The sequence below is a fragment of the Coenobita brevimanus genome, chromosome 19 (genome assembly GCF_032717465.1).
Source record: "Coenobita brevimanus isolate Jiangsu-jjx chromosome 19, ASM3271746v2, whole genome shotgun sequence".
Lineage (NCBI taxonomy): Eukaryota > Metazoa > Arthropoda > Malacostraca > Decapoda > Coenobitidae > Coenobita > Coenobita brevimanus.
Window position 1 is genome coordinate 30,034,231 of NC_136972.1, and position 13,444 is coordinate 30,047,674.

Sequence of the window (13,444 nt, forward strand, 5' to 3'; positions counted from 1 at the left end):
TTCTTCCACTGACTTAGAACCGTTATTAGAATGACAACTATTTAGATTTAATAGTAGTTGCTTTATCAGATAGGTAGATGTGAGCTACAGAACGTTGTGAAATTTTTTTGGCCTATCAAATGGAGCCAGGATTTCGAAGGCTTGACTGATGAGTGAATGAAAGTGCGGCCCATTAAACTGGGCAAACTTTGGCTGTCTGGACATTGCTACTCCTCACTCTGCCCTAGGGTGGGAAAGGAGGTCATGATGATGATGATGATGATGATGATGCAGTCAGTCTAATTTCTTTTGTTTTAGAGACCTTTAATACAGAAGATAGTAGTAGTAGTAGTAGTAGTAGTGGTAATGGTAGGGGTAGTGGTGATACCGTATTACCACTCCTTCACATTATGTAAAGGAATAAGCTTTACGTTATTTAAAGACCAATTTTTAATATTGTGTGCTTGAACTACTTTTGTTTGCTTTGATGTAAGTTTGTGTGTAATCTGCTAAATATTTGTTTAGTTGATTATAATTTGGTAAGAAGCACATGTCAGATATTGCACAGAAAAAATTGGGTGTTGTGCTTCTTGGTGGAAATATAAATGTAGAATATATTTTAAAAGCAGTAGGTGCTCAGCTGAAAGCTGTTGGTCATATGATTGTAACCCAGCTTCTTACTTCTATAACACAGAGGAAGGAGTAGTAACCAGAAATAGGATGTAGACACAGAAATATGAGAGATTCCTTCATGAGAGAGGAGAGTCAAGTCGTTTATTCCTATAGTTCATTGATTTTTGCTAGGTGGAGAGTTTTGTCATTGCGAAGGTTATATCGTGTAATTTATTGGATTATAAGAAACTCGTACAGCACAGCATGCTTTCTGTAGGACTTCTTTGTGACTAGCACCGTATTCTAATGTTAATCTCTTGTTAGAACTCAATATTCAGTGTGGAAAGATTGCAACTTTACACATAGTTAAACCTAGTACAGTATAAAGTGACATGGGCAGTGACAATTACCGTGATAAGAACAACTGGGCCTATAACTGTGGATGGTAGTATGTCCTTAAGTTGATTGTAATTACCAGGCAAAAACCAGAGTAAAAATATGATTAGGCCAACGTTCCACAGTCACTGAAATGAACTGTATAAAGAATAGTGCCTGATGTGGCTGTGCAATAGTTTCTTTGTGTTAAGAACTGATGCTTTTTAGACACAAAAGATATTATTATTATTGTGTGTCTACTGCAGTAATGTGCTTCAGGTGGAGCTAGTTTTAGCATCCCTTCTGTCAAAGAAGAACAAGGAACCATGTAAATACATGTTTATGTTATGGAAAGTGGGGATCACACTGTTTAGTATCAATCCCATGGGTTTAGGATAGCTATGTCATAAATACTGTATGTTGTGTGACATAGTATTCAGCAATTAGGGTATGCCTTACAATCACTGTTGGAGAGTGTGAGGAGACTTACGGCGTTATGTCATGGCGCTGGCGACGGTGACAACACTGGTGATTCCAGAAGTTATGGTGAAACAAGATCAATGTTTTGGAGGATCGAAGACTTCGTTTAAAGGATTGGATATACTGGACTGTTCCACTTGTGCACAGAAAGTTCATGAAACTCACTCTCTACTGAATAAGCAAGAGACTTGGATGAAGAAAATTGCAAACCTGAAAACTGTATTACTGAAACTTTAAAATGAATGAAGAAAATCACAAGGATCTTAAAACATTTCCTGAAACCTGAGACAATTTTTTGAACTATATCCTGTGGCTATACTGATGGTGACCCTTAGTGCCTCACATTTTCATAATTTAATACTGTACTTTTGTGAATATTTTTTGCTTTCTGGACCCTACCTAACTCTTCTTAGGTAGGAGAAAGGTCAGGGATAATGATAATGATGAACATTTTCTGCCTGTTGGTGTACTGATGTGAGCATAATAAAAGCAGTTCCCCCATAATTTATTGTTGTTTATTCACAGAACATGAAACTTGATAAATATTCCTGATTGCCCCAGACTTGACTTTGCAAAAGATGTGAAATGATTGAAAAGAAAACTTGCAGGGACCATGTTCTTTTCACTTTAACTTAGCCAAGAACTTTTATTGTGGCTTGTTACCCAAAGCTCAGTAGCAGAATAAGACTTATTTGATCCACTTCCTCATGACGAGCACTGTATTTTAAAAACCTTGCTACAATTTGGCATTGAAGATGGAAGGATGGCAATTTAAAGTGAAAAGAGTATAACAGTGTAGAACAGTGGCAAGCACCAGACAATCATTGAATCTCAGGCTCATATGACTCACTCTCAGCTGAGATAAATCATTTGGCATTAAATGGGAAAGAATACAAGAGTTGTCATAAATTAGAGGGAGTAATGTTGCTCTATAGGAAATGCAAGATTTTTAAGAGTCTGTTGAAAACTTTGAGCTGGCTGCAGTATGTATTGCTTGTATGCATATTGTGTCTACATCTGATGATAAAAATATTGACCCACTTAGTTGAAAACATGTAAGATTATTACACACTTCTAAAAAGTTTGGTATTGTATTTGAATAATGCATTACTGGATTTCAAAAGTTATTGCTCACAGTCTTTTATATTGAAATGTATGCATGTGTGCGGTACTTCAGCCATTATACCATTGATTTACATAGACGGAGAGAGAGAAAATTGTATGGTGAATCTCTGTTGCTATACAGATAATAATGAATTTCTATTTCAGGTATGTCTAGAACGCAGCTTCGATTATTGAAAACAGATGATAAGAACTGCATGCTATATTCTACTGTGGATTAAATGTACTTCATGTCTGTTACATAATATTTTACAGGAGTGAACCTGCAGAATATATTATGCAAGCAATTTATGTACAGTACTGTGTTTAGTAATGTGCCTGGTGTTTTAGTACACTATTGGATGACTAAGTAACATATTGAAATGGTTTGCTATATATATAATGTATGATTGCAATGAGGTTTTATTTGCTTTGCTGAGAACTGGCCACTATGACTCTACATTTTGATTGTGTGTGTGTGTGATGTGTGACAATCGTTAGTATGAAGTCAATATTGTACTGTAAATCTTCTTTTTATGTCATCTGATTGGTCAGAAGACTATAATGAACAACAAATAACAGTAGTATTATGTTTCGGGATCCTGCAGTACATCAATTTTAGTTATTAAAAAAAATGTGGGTTGGGAAGTTGAGGGAAGTAGGAGGGAATTGCAGGACCATTTTTCACATCAAAGTGAATAGCTGAACTACAGTTTTGCATTTAAATCACTTTTTATTGGAATTTTTTGATGTGTAACTGCAAGGGTTAAAGGGGACTGGTCTAAAGAAGACTTGTTGTACTGTGGTTCCTTTATATGTGTGGGGTGTGAATAAAAAAAAAATAAATAAATCCACCCTCTTGACTGCCAATCTTTTCCCATTGGCTGTATGATCAAAATAATGTGGTATACATATAATCAGAAATGTGTCCTAGACCAATAGTTCCATAGTACATTATGCTTATATTTTACGTACTTGAGTCAGAGTTTATAATTTTCCTCTATGAATTTCTTTTTAAGTATTTACCCTGTCTGTATGAGTAGTTTGTAATTTCTGTAGTTTTTATCAGCTGTTATTTTACACTTACCAGTTGCTCAACATTTCTAGTGAAACTACAAGTACTGCCATTATCTGTATGACATGCATCATATATTGTGACATGAATGTGAGCCAGACATGATGAATAGACAGTTGACCAACCTGGCACCAAAAAACATGACCAGCCACTGGACATGGTCTCACACTAATACAGGCCAGCCACAGACCATAATACCAATTCAGTTGTTGATGTCATTTGTTTTGGGAATAATTCAAGGTAAAAGTGTATGTCATTATACAGGAATACGAAAATCATTTCCTTTTTGTCAAAATTCTCACTGCTTTACCTCTTCCTGTTTTGTATATGAATGTTGAATAGTTCTGTTATGGTAGTCCTGTCTTCTCTGTACTGTCTTTGGGATTCTGTCTGTAGCTGCTTTCATTCATTTTGCAGACACTGCATTAATGATTGTCTTTAAAAAGAATTCAATGGGGTTTTGTCAGAAGACCATAGATCTAATATAAAATGTGCAGTATGATTCTTTTGTGGCTGGCCTGTATTATATGTTGGTGACACTGGGTCCAGGTGCTGGTGACAGTCATAATTGATGCTGTGAGAGCATAACAGAGGTTGCACATAAACGATGACTATAATGGTTGTATGCTGAAGCCTTTTTTCATGGAGGGAAAGGTATGCCCCAGTTTTTGACAGTCTTTCTTAATGCACAAGAGAAAAATGAAACTTGTCTGGCTTGTCATTCTCAGTGATAATTGTGCTCTACAGTATGGGATGCAGGTGGATCACATCTAATAACCTTAAGTGAGCCGTGAATTTGTTTAATTTCGTTTTGTTTTTGATGGCTCCACCATGCTTGTGTGCGTCGGCCTTGGCCACCTAATGGCAGCTGTCTGTGCTACTAGATCTCTGGCAGCTTCCCTCTTCAGTCCCTTATCCCCGAGGTCACACTCATATTCAGAAAGACCTTGGAATTATAAATGATCCACAAATATCAAGTCAGAAATATGGAATTTTCCCTCCTCTTCACGATTTAAAGTCTAAGCATACGCCCACAAGAGACAGCTAGTAATCTGGCAAGTGTGGCAGTTTGTAGAGTACACCTTTGAACAAGTAAAACATTTGTAACCCTTAAAATGAATATTCCATTATTTCCCACAGAGTTTGGGTACACATCTCTGGTTAAAGAATGAGAGTGAACAAGAGAATGATGACTATGCAGTGATAGACATCTTGATGTTCTTTTATGCATCTAAGGGGTAAAATGCACAGACTAATGTAATGGGAGATTTTTGTAATAATATGAATGGTTAATGTTCATGAAAAGGCCGTATTTCATTTTGTTTGAGTAGTTAACTGAGTGAACGTTAGAGGGAGTGCATAATTATATACATTTTTTAATTACTACTATAAGCCATAGTGGTTGGGGCAGACCTTTTGTGGTATGGAAGAAGAGAGCAGAGCAGTATATTGATAAGGGAGAAGAAAGAAGTGTGTCTGAGAGTGAGAGGTATGAAAGAAGAGAGTGGCACAAGGGGAGTGCTGAAGAGAGTGGAGCAGCATACTGGTGAGAGGAAAGTAAGAAGAGGAGGAGCATTTGAGGGAATGAGAGGTACGTGAGGATAATTCAGCCTGAAAGTTGTCACAATCATCCTGTGTCCATAGATTCTTACGATGGTGCAAGACATTTGAAATGAATGAAAGGAAGGTGGTGACCTAGATTGTGAGGCTTAATGAGATATGATGATGATGAAATTAGTGTAACAGAGTTTGCAGGGATAATGTGGATGTAAATATTGTGTGTGTGTGTGTGTGTGTGTATGTGTGTGTGTGAGAGAGAGAGAGAGATGGCAGTGACGCAGGCAGAGAACATGTGTACGTTACTGGGAGGGACAGGGAGGGAGGGAGCAAGTCTTTACTGATTGCATATGTGTGAGTGCACTTGTGTGTGTTTGTGTTGGATGCCAGTGACACAGGCGGAGAACACTGAAACACATACGGTACTGGGAGGAGCGGGGAGGGAAGAAGCAAGTCTCTACTCGTTGTCTTCTACCTACAGACAGATGAGGCTGCCGTTGCTGCTGAAATAGACAGAAAGATCCAAGAGGTGAGCCGCGGTATTCCTTTTATTTAATCTAGTTTTAGTTTTGTTGTTTTATGGTCAGGATTCTTTATAATCATTGCATTCCCTATACATTTAAATTATGCTCAGTTTTATGGTTATTAGTGTTCCTGGTGTTAAATACTTAAATTGCTATTGATTTTACAGTCAAGCTTATTTATGTACTGCTTCTGTAATGAGTTTTATAGTCAGACCAATTAAATTTTTCAATTTTGCTAGAGTTGTTTATCAGTTGAGCATTCATGATCTCTCTATTTCATTAATCATGTCATTGTTTTTGTTAGGTTTTAAGTTATGCAGTATATTATCATTTGTCAGACTTGGCAGTTTTGTTAACATTAGGTGGACTAAATTTGAACACTATCCTGTTCTTTGGCAGAAAGGGAAAGACAGCTGGGCAAAAATGTGAAGGCCTTTCCTATTCATGCCAGGCTGTATTTCTCTTTGCATAGACATGATTTTGCTTTCAAAGAAAGGTTTTGCAAAAGCATTGCTAACACAATTTTGTGTCCCAAGAAAGGCAAGATGTTAATGAATATATAATTCTGAGTTAATTTAGATGCTAAATAAATTTAGATGCCAGTTGTATGTTTGGAGATAAAATGACAACAGATGTAGTTATGTTACTGAATTTATTTTTTTTTAGATTTGCAGTATCTCGTAATTTAGCTGTCTACTGTTGCCAGTAGTGGCAAGCTAATGAATGGCGAAATTGTGTATTCAGTGACAGCAATTTGAATAGAAGAATCCTCAATATATACTCCTAAAGCCTCAGTATTCACATCTTTATTCAATATGCTGTGCTAGCTGTATACAGCATACTTCTTATGTAATATGTTGACTTTAGATATTTTGTGTGTGGTCTTGAAATATCAGACTTCATTGGTAGATTCTTTAATGTACCTTGTGAGTGAAAGTTCATGAACACTTCCCATCCAGCTGTGGAATTGAAATGTGTTATGTGATTTTTTTTTTTTTTCTGGGGGTATAAGACATCAAAAGAATATGAAAAATACTTTGTATTTGATGTTTGAAGAACAATGACAAATGTGGGAATTAGAACTCAAAGCTGGCAAGGGATTGTCAATGGACTTTTTCTCTTGAATGTTAGTTGCATAGGATAGCACGACCACAGTCCCATTCCTCATCTACCCAAACCTTTTTAATTTCAGTTACATTCATAAGGGTCATCATAGATACAGGAGTCAGGTTAAGAAATGTGTAGGATTAGTTTTATGAGTAAATTGTCAGTACTGTAGTCAGTTTGTTTCCACCTATCCATTTCTCCTTTTTTTGAAATCTCCATTCTCGGAGATTTCAGTTTTCACCACCACCTTTGGCTCTTCTCTCCTTTCACTGATCCACTTGGTGAACAAGCCTACATCTTTTCTATCCGTAATGACCTAGTGCAGCTTGTACAGCACCCTACCCGTATCCTTGACCGCCTTGGAGACAGCTCCTACATACTTGACCACTTCCTTACAACTAATCCTCTGCTTACACTGTTAATCTTTCCTCTCCGTTGGGCTCCTCCGATCACATCCTTAATACAGTACCTTAACCTGTCCCATTGCTTTGGTATGGCCTCTGGACCCTCAAAAAAAACTTCGGTTGTGGCACTTTGGAGCTGCTGACTGGGAGGCTCTCAGGCAGTACTTCTTTGATTTTCCCTGGAATGATTATTGCTTCCATGGTCAGGAGCCATCAGAGTGTGCCTTGCGTGTTATGGAGGTCATTCTCTCGGGCATGGAAGCATACATTCCTTTCTCATTTCCTTTGACTAATGCAAGAAAGCTTTGGTTTAATCACACTTTTTATAATGCTGTCCACAACATGGAGAGGGCCTATAAAAGATACCAGAGCCAACCCACCCCTGAATCAAATCTTTTATACGTTTCTGCCCGGAATCTTGCTAAGTCTGTTCTTTGCTCTGCTAAAAATAATTTCATCCGTACTACATGCTCTCAACTCTTCAACTCGAATTCTTCCCGCTCCTTCTGGCACCTTGCCAAAAACGATTCTAACAACTTTACCTCATCATCCTTCCCTCCTCTTTTCTACTCTGATGGCTCTGTAACTATTTCTTCTACTGATAAAGCAGATCTCTTCGCTCAGACTTTCCCCTCCAATTCTACCTTAGACGATTCCGGTGCTGTTCCTCCATCACTTCCCCCCTCTGACTTCCTCATGGCTGACATTAAAATTTCTTCAGCTGATGTATTTTCTGCCATCACTGGCCACAATACTAACAAGGCATATGGGCCTGATGGAGTCCCTCCTGTTATCCTCAAGAACTGTGCTTCTGTGCTTACAACTTGCCTAGGTAAACTCTTTTGCCTTTGTCTATCAACTTGTACATTTCCTTCATGGTGGAAGTTTGCTCTCATTCATCCAGTCCCAAAGAAGGGTGACCATTCCCAACCTTCTTAACTATCGTCCAATTGCTTTAACATCCTGTATCTCAAAAGTTTTTAAGTCTTTTAACAGCAAAATTTTAAAGCATCTTTCCTATTATAACCTTTTTGATCGTCAGTATGGGTTCCATCAGGGACGCTCCACAGGCGATCTTCACCTACCTTTCAGACTCCTGGTTATCCCTCTTCTTGGGACTTTGGCAAAAGCTTTGCCATTGCACTTGACATCTCAAAGGCTTTCAATTGAGTCTGGCATAAATCTTTAATTTCCAAACTGCCCTTGTACGGTTTCTATCCTTCTATCTGTGCCTTCGTCCATAGCTTCATTTCTGGTCATTCTGTAGCTGTTGTTGTAGACGGCCATTGTTCTACTCCTTGATTTATCAACATTGGTGTTCCTCAGGGCTCTGTCCTATCACCAACTCTCTTCCTTTTATTCATCAACAACCTTCTAAGCTATACATCTTACCCTGTCCACTCATATGCTGATGATTCCACCCTTCACCATTCCATTTGGTCCTCATAACGTCAATCTCAGCAGTTACTTCAACCACAAGGAATGAGGCTATGGCACATTTAATGTCTGACTTGGCTCATATCTCTGACTGGGGTAAAAATAATCTTGTTTTTAATGCATCGAAGACTCAGTTCTTATGCTCTTAAACTTGACAAACTCTTCCACAGGAGTATCCACTAATGTTTAATAATATCCAGCTTAATCCTGCATCATCCTTAAACATACTTGAGGTTTCATTCTCTCATGACTTATATTGGAAGCTCATATTACATCTCTTGTAAAATCTGCTTCCAAGATATTAGCTGTGCTAAGCCAACTCTGGACCTTCATTACCCCTGCACAGTTTTTGGCTTTATACACGGGTTTTGTCCGCCCGTGTAGAGTACGACTCTCATATGTGGGGAGGCACCCCACATACAGCTCTTCTCAGTAGGGTGGAGTCAAAGGCATTTCGTCTCATTAACTCTCCTCCTCTTACTGTCTTCCTTCAATCTTTGTCTCTTCGCCGCACTGTTGCATCTTTATCTCTTTTCTGTTGCTACTGCAATGGTCACTGCTCCTCTGAACTGTCTGCTTGCATCCCTCCACCTCTACGATGGGTGCGTAGCACTCGTCCTGCAACAAACTCTCATCCCTTTTCTGTCCAGTTCTCTAATGCAAGAGTAAACCATGACTCCCAGTCCTTCATGTATGCAACAGGTCAACTCTGGAACTGTCTCCCTCTGTATTTTATACTTCCCATGATCTCTAGTCTTTCAAGTGCAGTGTGGCCAGGCATCTTGAAATGAACGGATCTTGAGTTTGGCTCTCTTTTGTATTGTTTTTGTTTTTTCTTGGAAGGAACCATTTACGGGGTATTGGCTTTTGGTTCCTTCTTCCTTGCATTAAAAAAAAAAATGACAGTTACATAGCCCCATTTAGCTCAGTTGATAGTGACATCGAAGGGCAAACTTGATTGTATCCGAAGAGACTCATTCGTAACTCATAACTCGTTTCTGTACGTCTGAGCCGGCGAATATCCTCCTCCTTCACTGCCCAGGTCTCATTACCATACAGCATTACACTCCTAACACATGCTGCATACAAAGACCCCTTAGCATGTAGGGAGAGTCCTCTCAGTGTCAAGAGAGGCAAAAGCTCCCTGAACTTCTTCCAACCACTTCTCACCTTAGCCCCACCTCCAGCACACAACATGTCTCCCAAATAACAAAACTCTTCCACACACTCATAACTGGCTCGTCAAATTTCATGCTACCACAGCTTAGTACGGTATTCAAGTTGAGAGTAACCCAATTCTGTCATATAACTGTATTGTAGTAAATCCATGGTTTATAGTACATTATTTAAGTTAGAAATGTATAATCTTCCAACTTACACTTAAATTCAACTATTACCCACCATTCCACACCTGCCAGTACTTCCACAACTCCATCCCCTATATCTACAGTTTTGAATTATAATGGAGTATATCTAGAAGTGAGAGAGGTAAACATATACTGGTCATTACAGGGGGAAAGGAATATTTTGAGACAACTGTATACTTGAGAAAATTTCTGCGTTACACACTTGTTCACCAGTTCGAACCTCTTAATTTGAGATGGGTACTAGCAAAGCAGTAACTAGACACACACCTATCTATTAACTTGTGTGACTGAGATGAGCTTAAGGGAGGAGGAGGGTTAGGAGAAGTGATGGCTGCTACCCTCTTCTTCCCATCACCCTGGGAAGTCAGAGCAGCTCACTAGTATTGCTTGCACTTCACAACCTTAGGGTTGGCAGTTCGAACCCATGCCAGGATAATGTATTTCTGGTGAGAGATGAATCAGTCTTTCCAATTATCTCTCCTTCCCTTGCAGAGCTGTATGGTCCTTTGGTCCTAGCTCGAAGGATTCACCCATCCTCACCCATCTCACACAGTTACCAGATGGGCAAGGGTCTGACTACTGCTTTGGATGTCTCATATTCAGGGGGTTTGGAGTGTGTTAATGTCAAACTTTCCTTGAGTATACTTGTGGTCATCTATAAGTAATGCTGTCTGGTAGGAATAGGCATTGTCCACAGTATATTCTTGTTATGTGCTGGTGGTGTAGTGATGGTTAGAATACCCCCAGCTGCAGAGCTGGTTGTTCCAAGTGCATAGGTTTGATCCCAAGAGGTGGCTGGTGGTATCTCACACTATTTTTACTCTAAGAAGGTTTAAAATCGCCATTTTTCCTTTAATACTGAATTTTAACATTATAATAGATTGACTAGAAAAGTGGTGCTAGTCATGAAGAAGTGCCATGGAAAGTATGTAGTGCCCTATTGCTGTCTTTTTCTGTTAATGATTTCCCTAAAATAAGCTGCAAAAACATGGAAATCTGGGCCAAGTTAAGGGGAAAGAACTCATCATGCAATGCCATCAAGGAACTAAAGCCGATCATGTACCCCTTAAATGTACAGGACTGGAAGTGTACCCTCAGACCCCTAGACTTCATAGGAAGTACTTAATAGTACTTTTACTCTAACTTTGCCCAGAATATTGTCCTTTTGCAATTCATTTTATGTAGCTATCTCTGTCTGTCTATTGCCAGACGCCTCAATCCCATATGGTGTGGCCACGAACAAATCACCTTCATGTCACCCTGTCCCCCGCCATTTCGCTGCCCTCCCCCCAGCTTACACACCCCTTTCTCATATACCTCTCCACTCCTTCCCTTCATCTCATTGTTGGCCTCCCTTCCTCACCCCACCCCTCCACCTCACTCACATACACTCCTCTTGTTAGTCTCTTGCTCTCCATCCACTCCAAGTGGTCAAACCACCTCAGTGTATTTCTCCTAACGCTTTCTATCACATCCACATTTAATGTAACACTGCGAAAAAAAAAAATGACAGTTCAGTACTACAGCTCTGCATCTTTTCTGTACACTTCTTTTTAGCACCATATGTAATTTTTTGTTATTTTAATTTTTTGTTGCAACTCAGCATTGAAGAGATCACAGTTTTAGGCTAAGTAAATGTAAAAATGTGAGAATAAGGATGGGTGGTAGCAAAATCCACCCTATCTGACCTTTTGATCTGTTTTGACTGCTTATGAGTTGTGTCTAGGGGTTCAGTGTACTGTGGTATGGTTGTTCTGTGAATAGGTATGTTGGTTACAGTACAGGAAAATGATAAGGAACATAATACAAGGACAACATTGGACATAGACCTTTTATGATAAGAGCTGGGAGAAATGGAGAGTTGTTTTGGCCTGGGTAAATGAGTTGAGTCTAAGGATGCGATGCTCTGTGAAACGATAGAGCAGTGAGTAGGTGTGTGTGATGTAGGGAACAATAATGTGCTTTGAAAAAATTAAGCAAGGCGACATGCAAGGGCTTGTAAAAAAAACTTTTAATGAGGTGACATACTGGGACATGTAAGAGCCATGAGTAACAGTTTTCCGAGTTGTAGAAAGAGACGTGGCATCACCTGGTGTGATGGGACTTTGAGTAGAGGTGTGTTATACTGTGAGCTCATCACCTCAAATCAGCCACTTCACAAAGACCATTCTGTGAAGTACTAAGTTATAATAGCAGTGCAAGTTGTGTGTACATACTGGATCATCATCATTGTTACCAGTGCTATTATTGTCATTATCACCATGGAGGGTTAGTGCCCCTCCCTGTAAAACAAATAACTCAAAGTTGTTTGTTTTACAGGGAGGGGCACCCCTTATGAGATTATGGCATCTGGCAATAGATAGATAGATAGATAGACCATCATCATTGACATCATCATATAGTATTGTCCCCAAGTCATCATTATTTTATCACCAACACCACCATTCACCATCACCACCACCAGCTTTGACTAATTCTTTGGGCATAACAGGTGACGGACCTGACGAGGATGGACGGCAGCGAGGACGACAAGATCAATGCAATGGTGGCACAGTCAACAATAGCCTTCCACCCTTCAAAGTGAGTTCCCCCCCCCCCCAAGAGAGATTTGGCTTCAGTGATATACAAGACGCTTAAAAGCAGTACTTTGAGATAGTTTGGTCGTGTAGAGAGAATGGAGTATGAGAGGTTGACTAGGAGAGAGTGTGTGAGTTGGAGAGGAGGAGGAGAGGGGAGAGGAGGGGGAGACTGAGAATAAGATGGAGGAATAGGTTAGAGAGAGAGAGAAGCCTAATAGCAGAGGAGTTACATGAAAGTATTTCATTGGTGGCCACCCCTAACAGGATTAAGAAGTCTGGTAATAGATAGATCAGTGTGTATTTGAAGGTTAGAGCCCTCCATCCACCAAAGTAAGTCGGTATGTTTTTCTGATCTTGTATTAAGGCCAGTTTGTATGCTCCTGATGTAACTAGGCCACTCCCACAACCTGAATACTGTACCAAGTTGTGGCTAAAAGAAACTTGATGAGCTTTGGATATAACATAAGAGTGCATCTCCATGGCTGAATTTTTTTTTTTTTTTTCCTGTCTGATATAATTGGATCACTCCTGCAATTTGATTACTCTGCTGCCATTGCCAAATGAAACTTGAGGAGCCTTAGTTATGGCATAGGACTGAATCTTCTTGGTTACTAATCAGAATGACTTACCACAATATAGGCAAATGGTAGTACTGTATATCTGGTCTTTAGGTGAATAAGGAGCTAAGTAATTAGTACTTGGTGTGCATGTGAAGTGTATATATAAAGAAGAATGCCATAAAATATTGTGTAGATGGTTCAAGCATCTGAGGTGGAGCCAGGATTTCTAGGGCTTATGTGTGAATGGTTATTTGGCCCACTTCACTAGGTATGCCTATGATGGTGTA

At 39.4% G+C, this 13,444-nt stretch overlaps 1 protein-coding gene across 1 annotated transcript in view; it reads left to right on the forward strand.

Moving 5' to 3' along the window:
* The window catches only part of snama (something that sticks like glue), an 88,515-nt gene that overhangs the window by 47,960 nt on the left and 27,111 nt on the right, over window positions 1–13,444 (forward strand). The window contains exons 5-6 of the mRNA XM_080266295.1: window positions 5,661–5,708; window positions 12,510–12,598. Of these exons, the coding sequence (XP_080122421.1) occupies window positions 5,661–5,708; window positions 12,510–12,598 (137 nt within the window). The remainder of the gene's footprint in view (window positions 1–5,660; window positions 5,709–12,509; window positions 12,599–13,444) is intronic.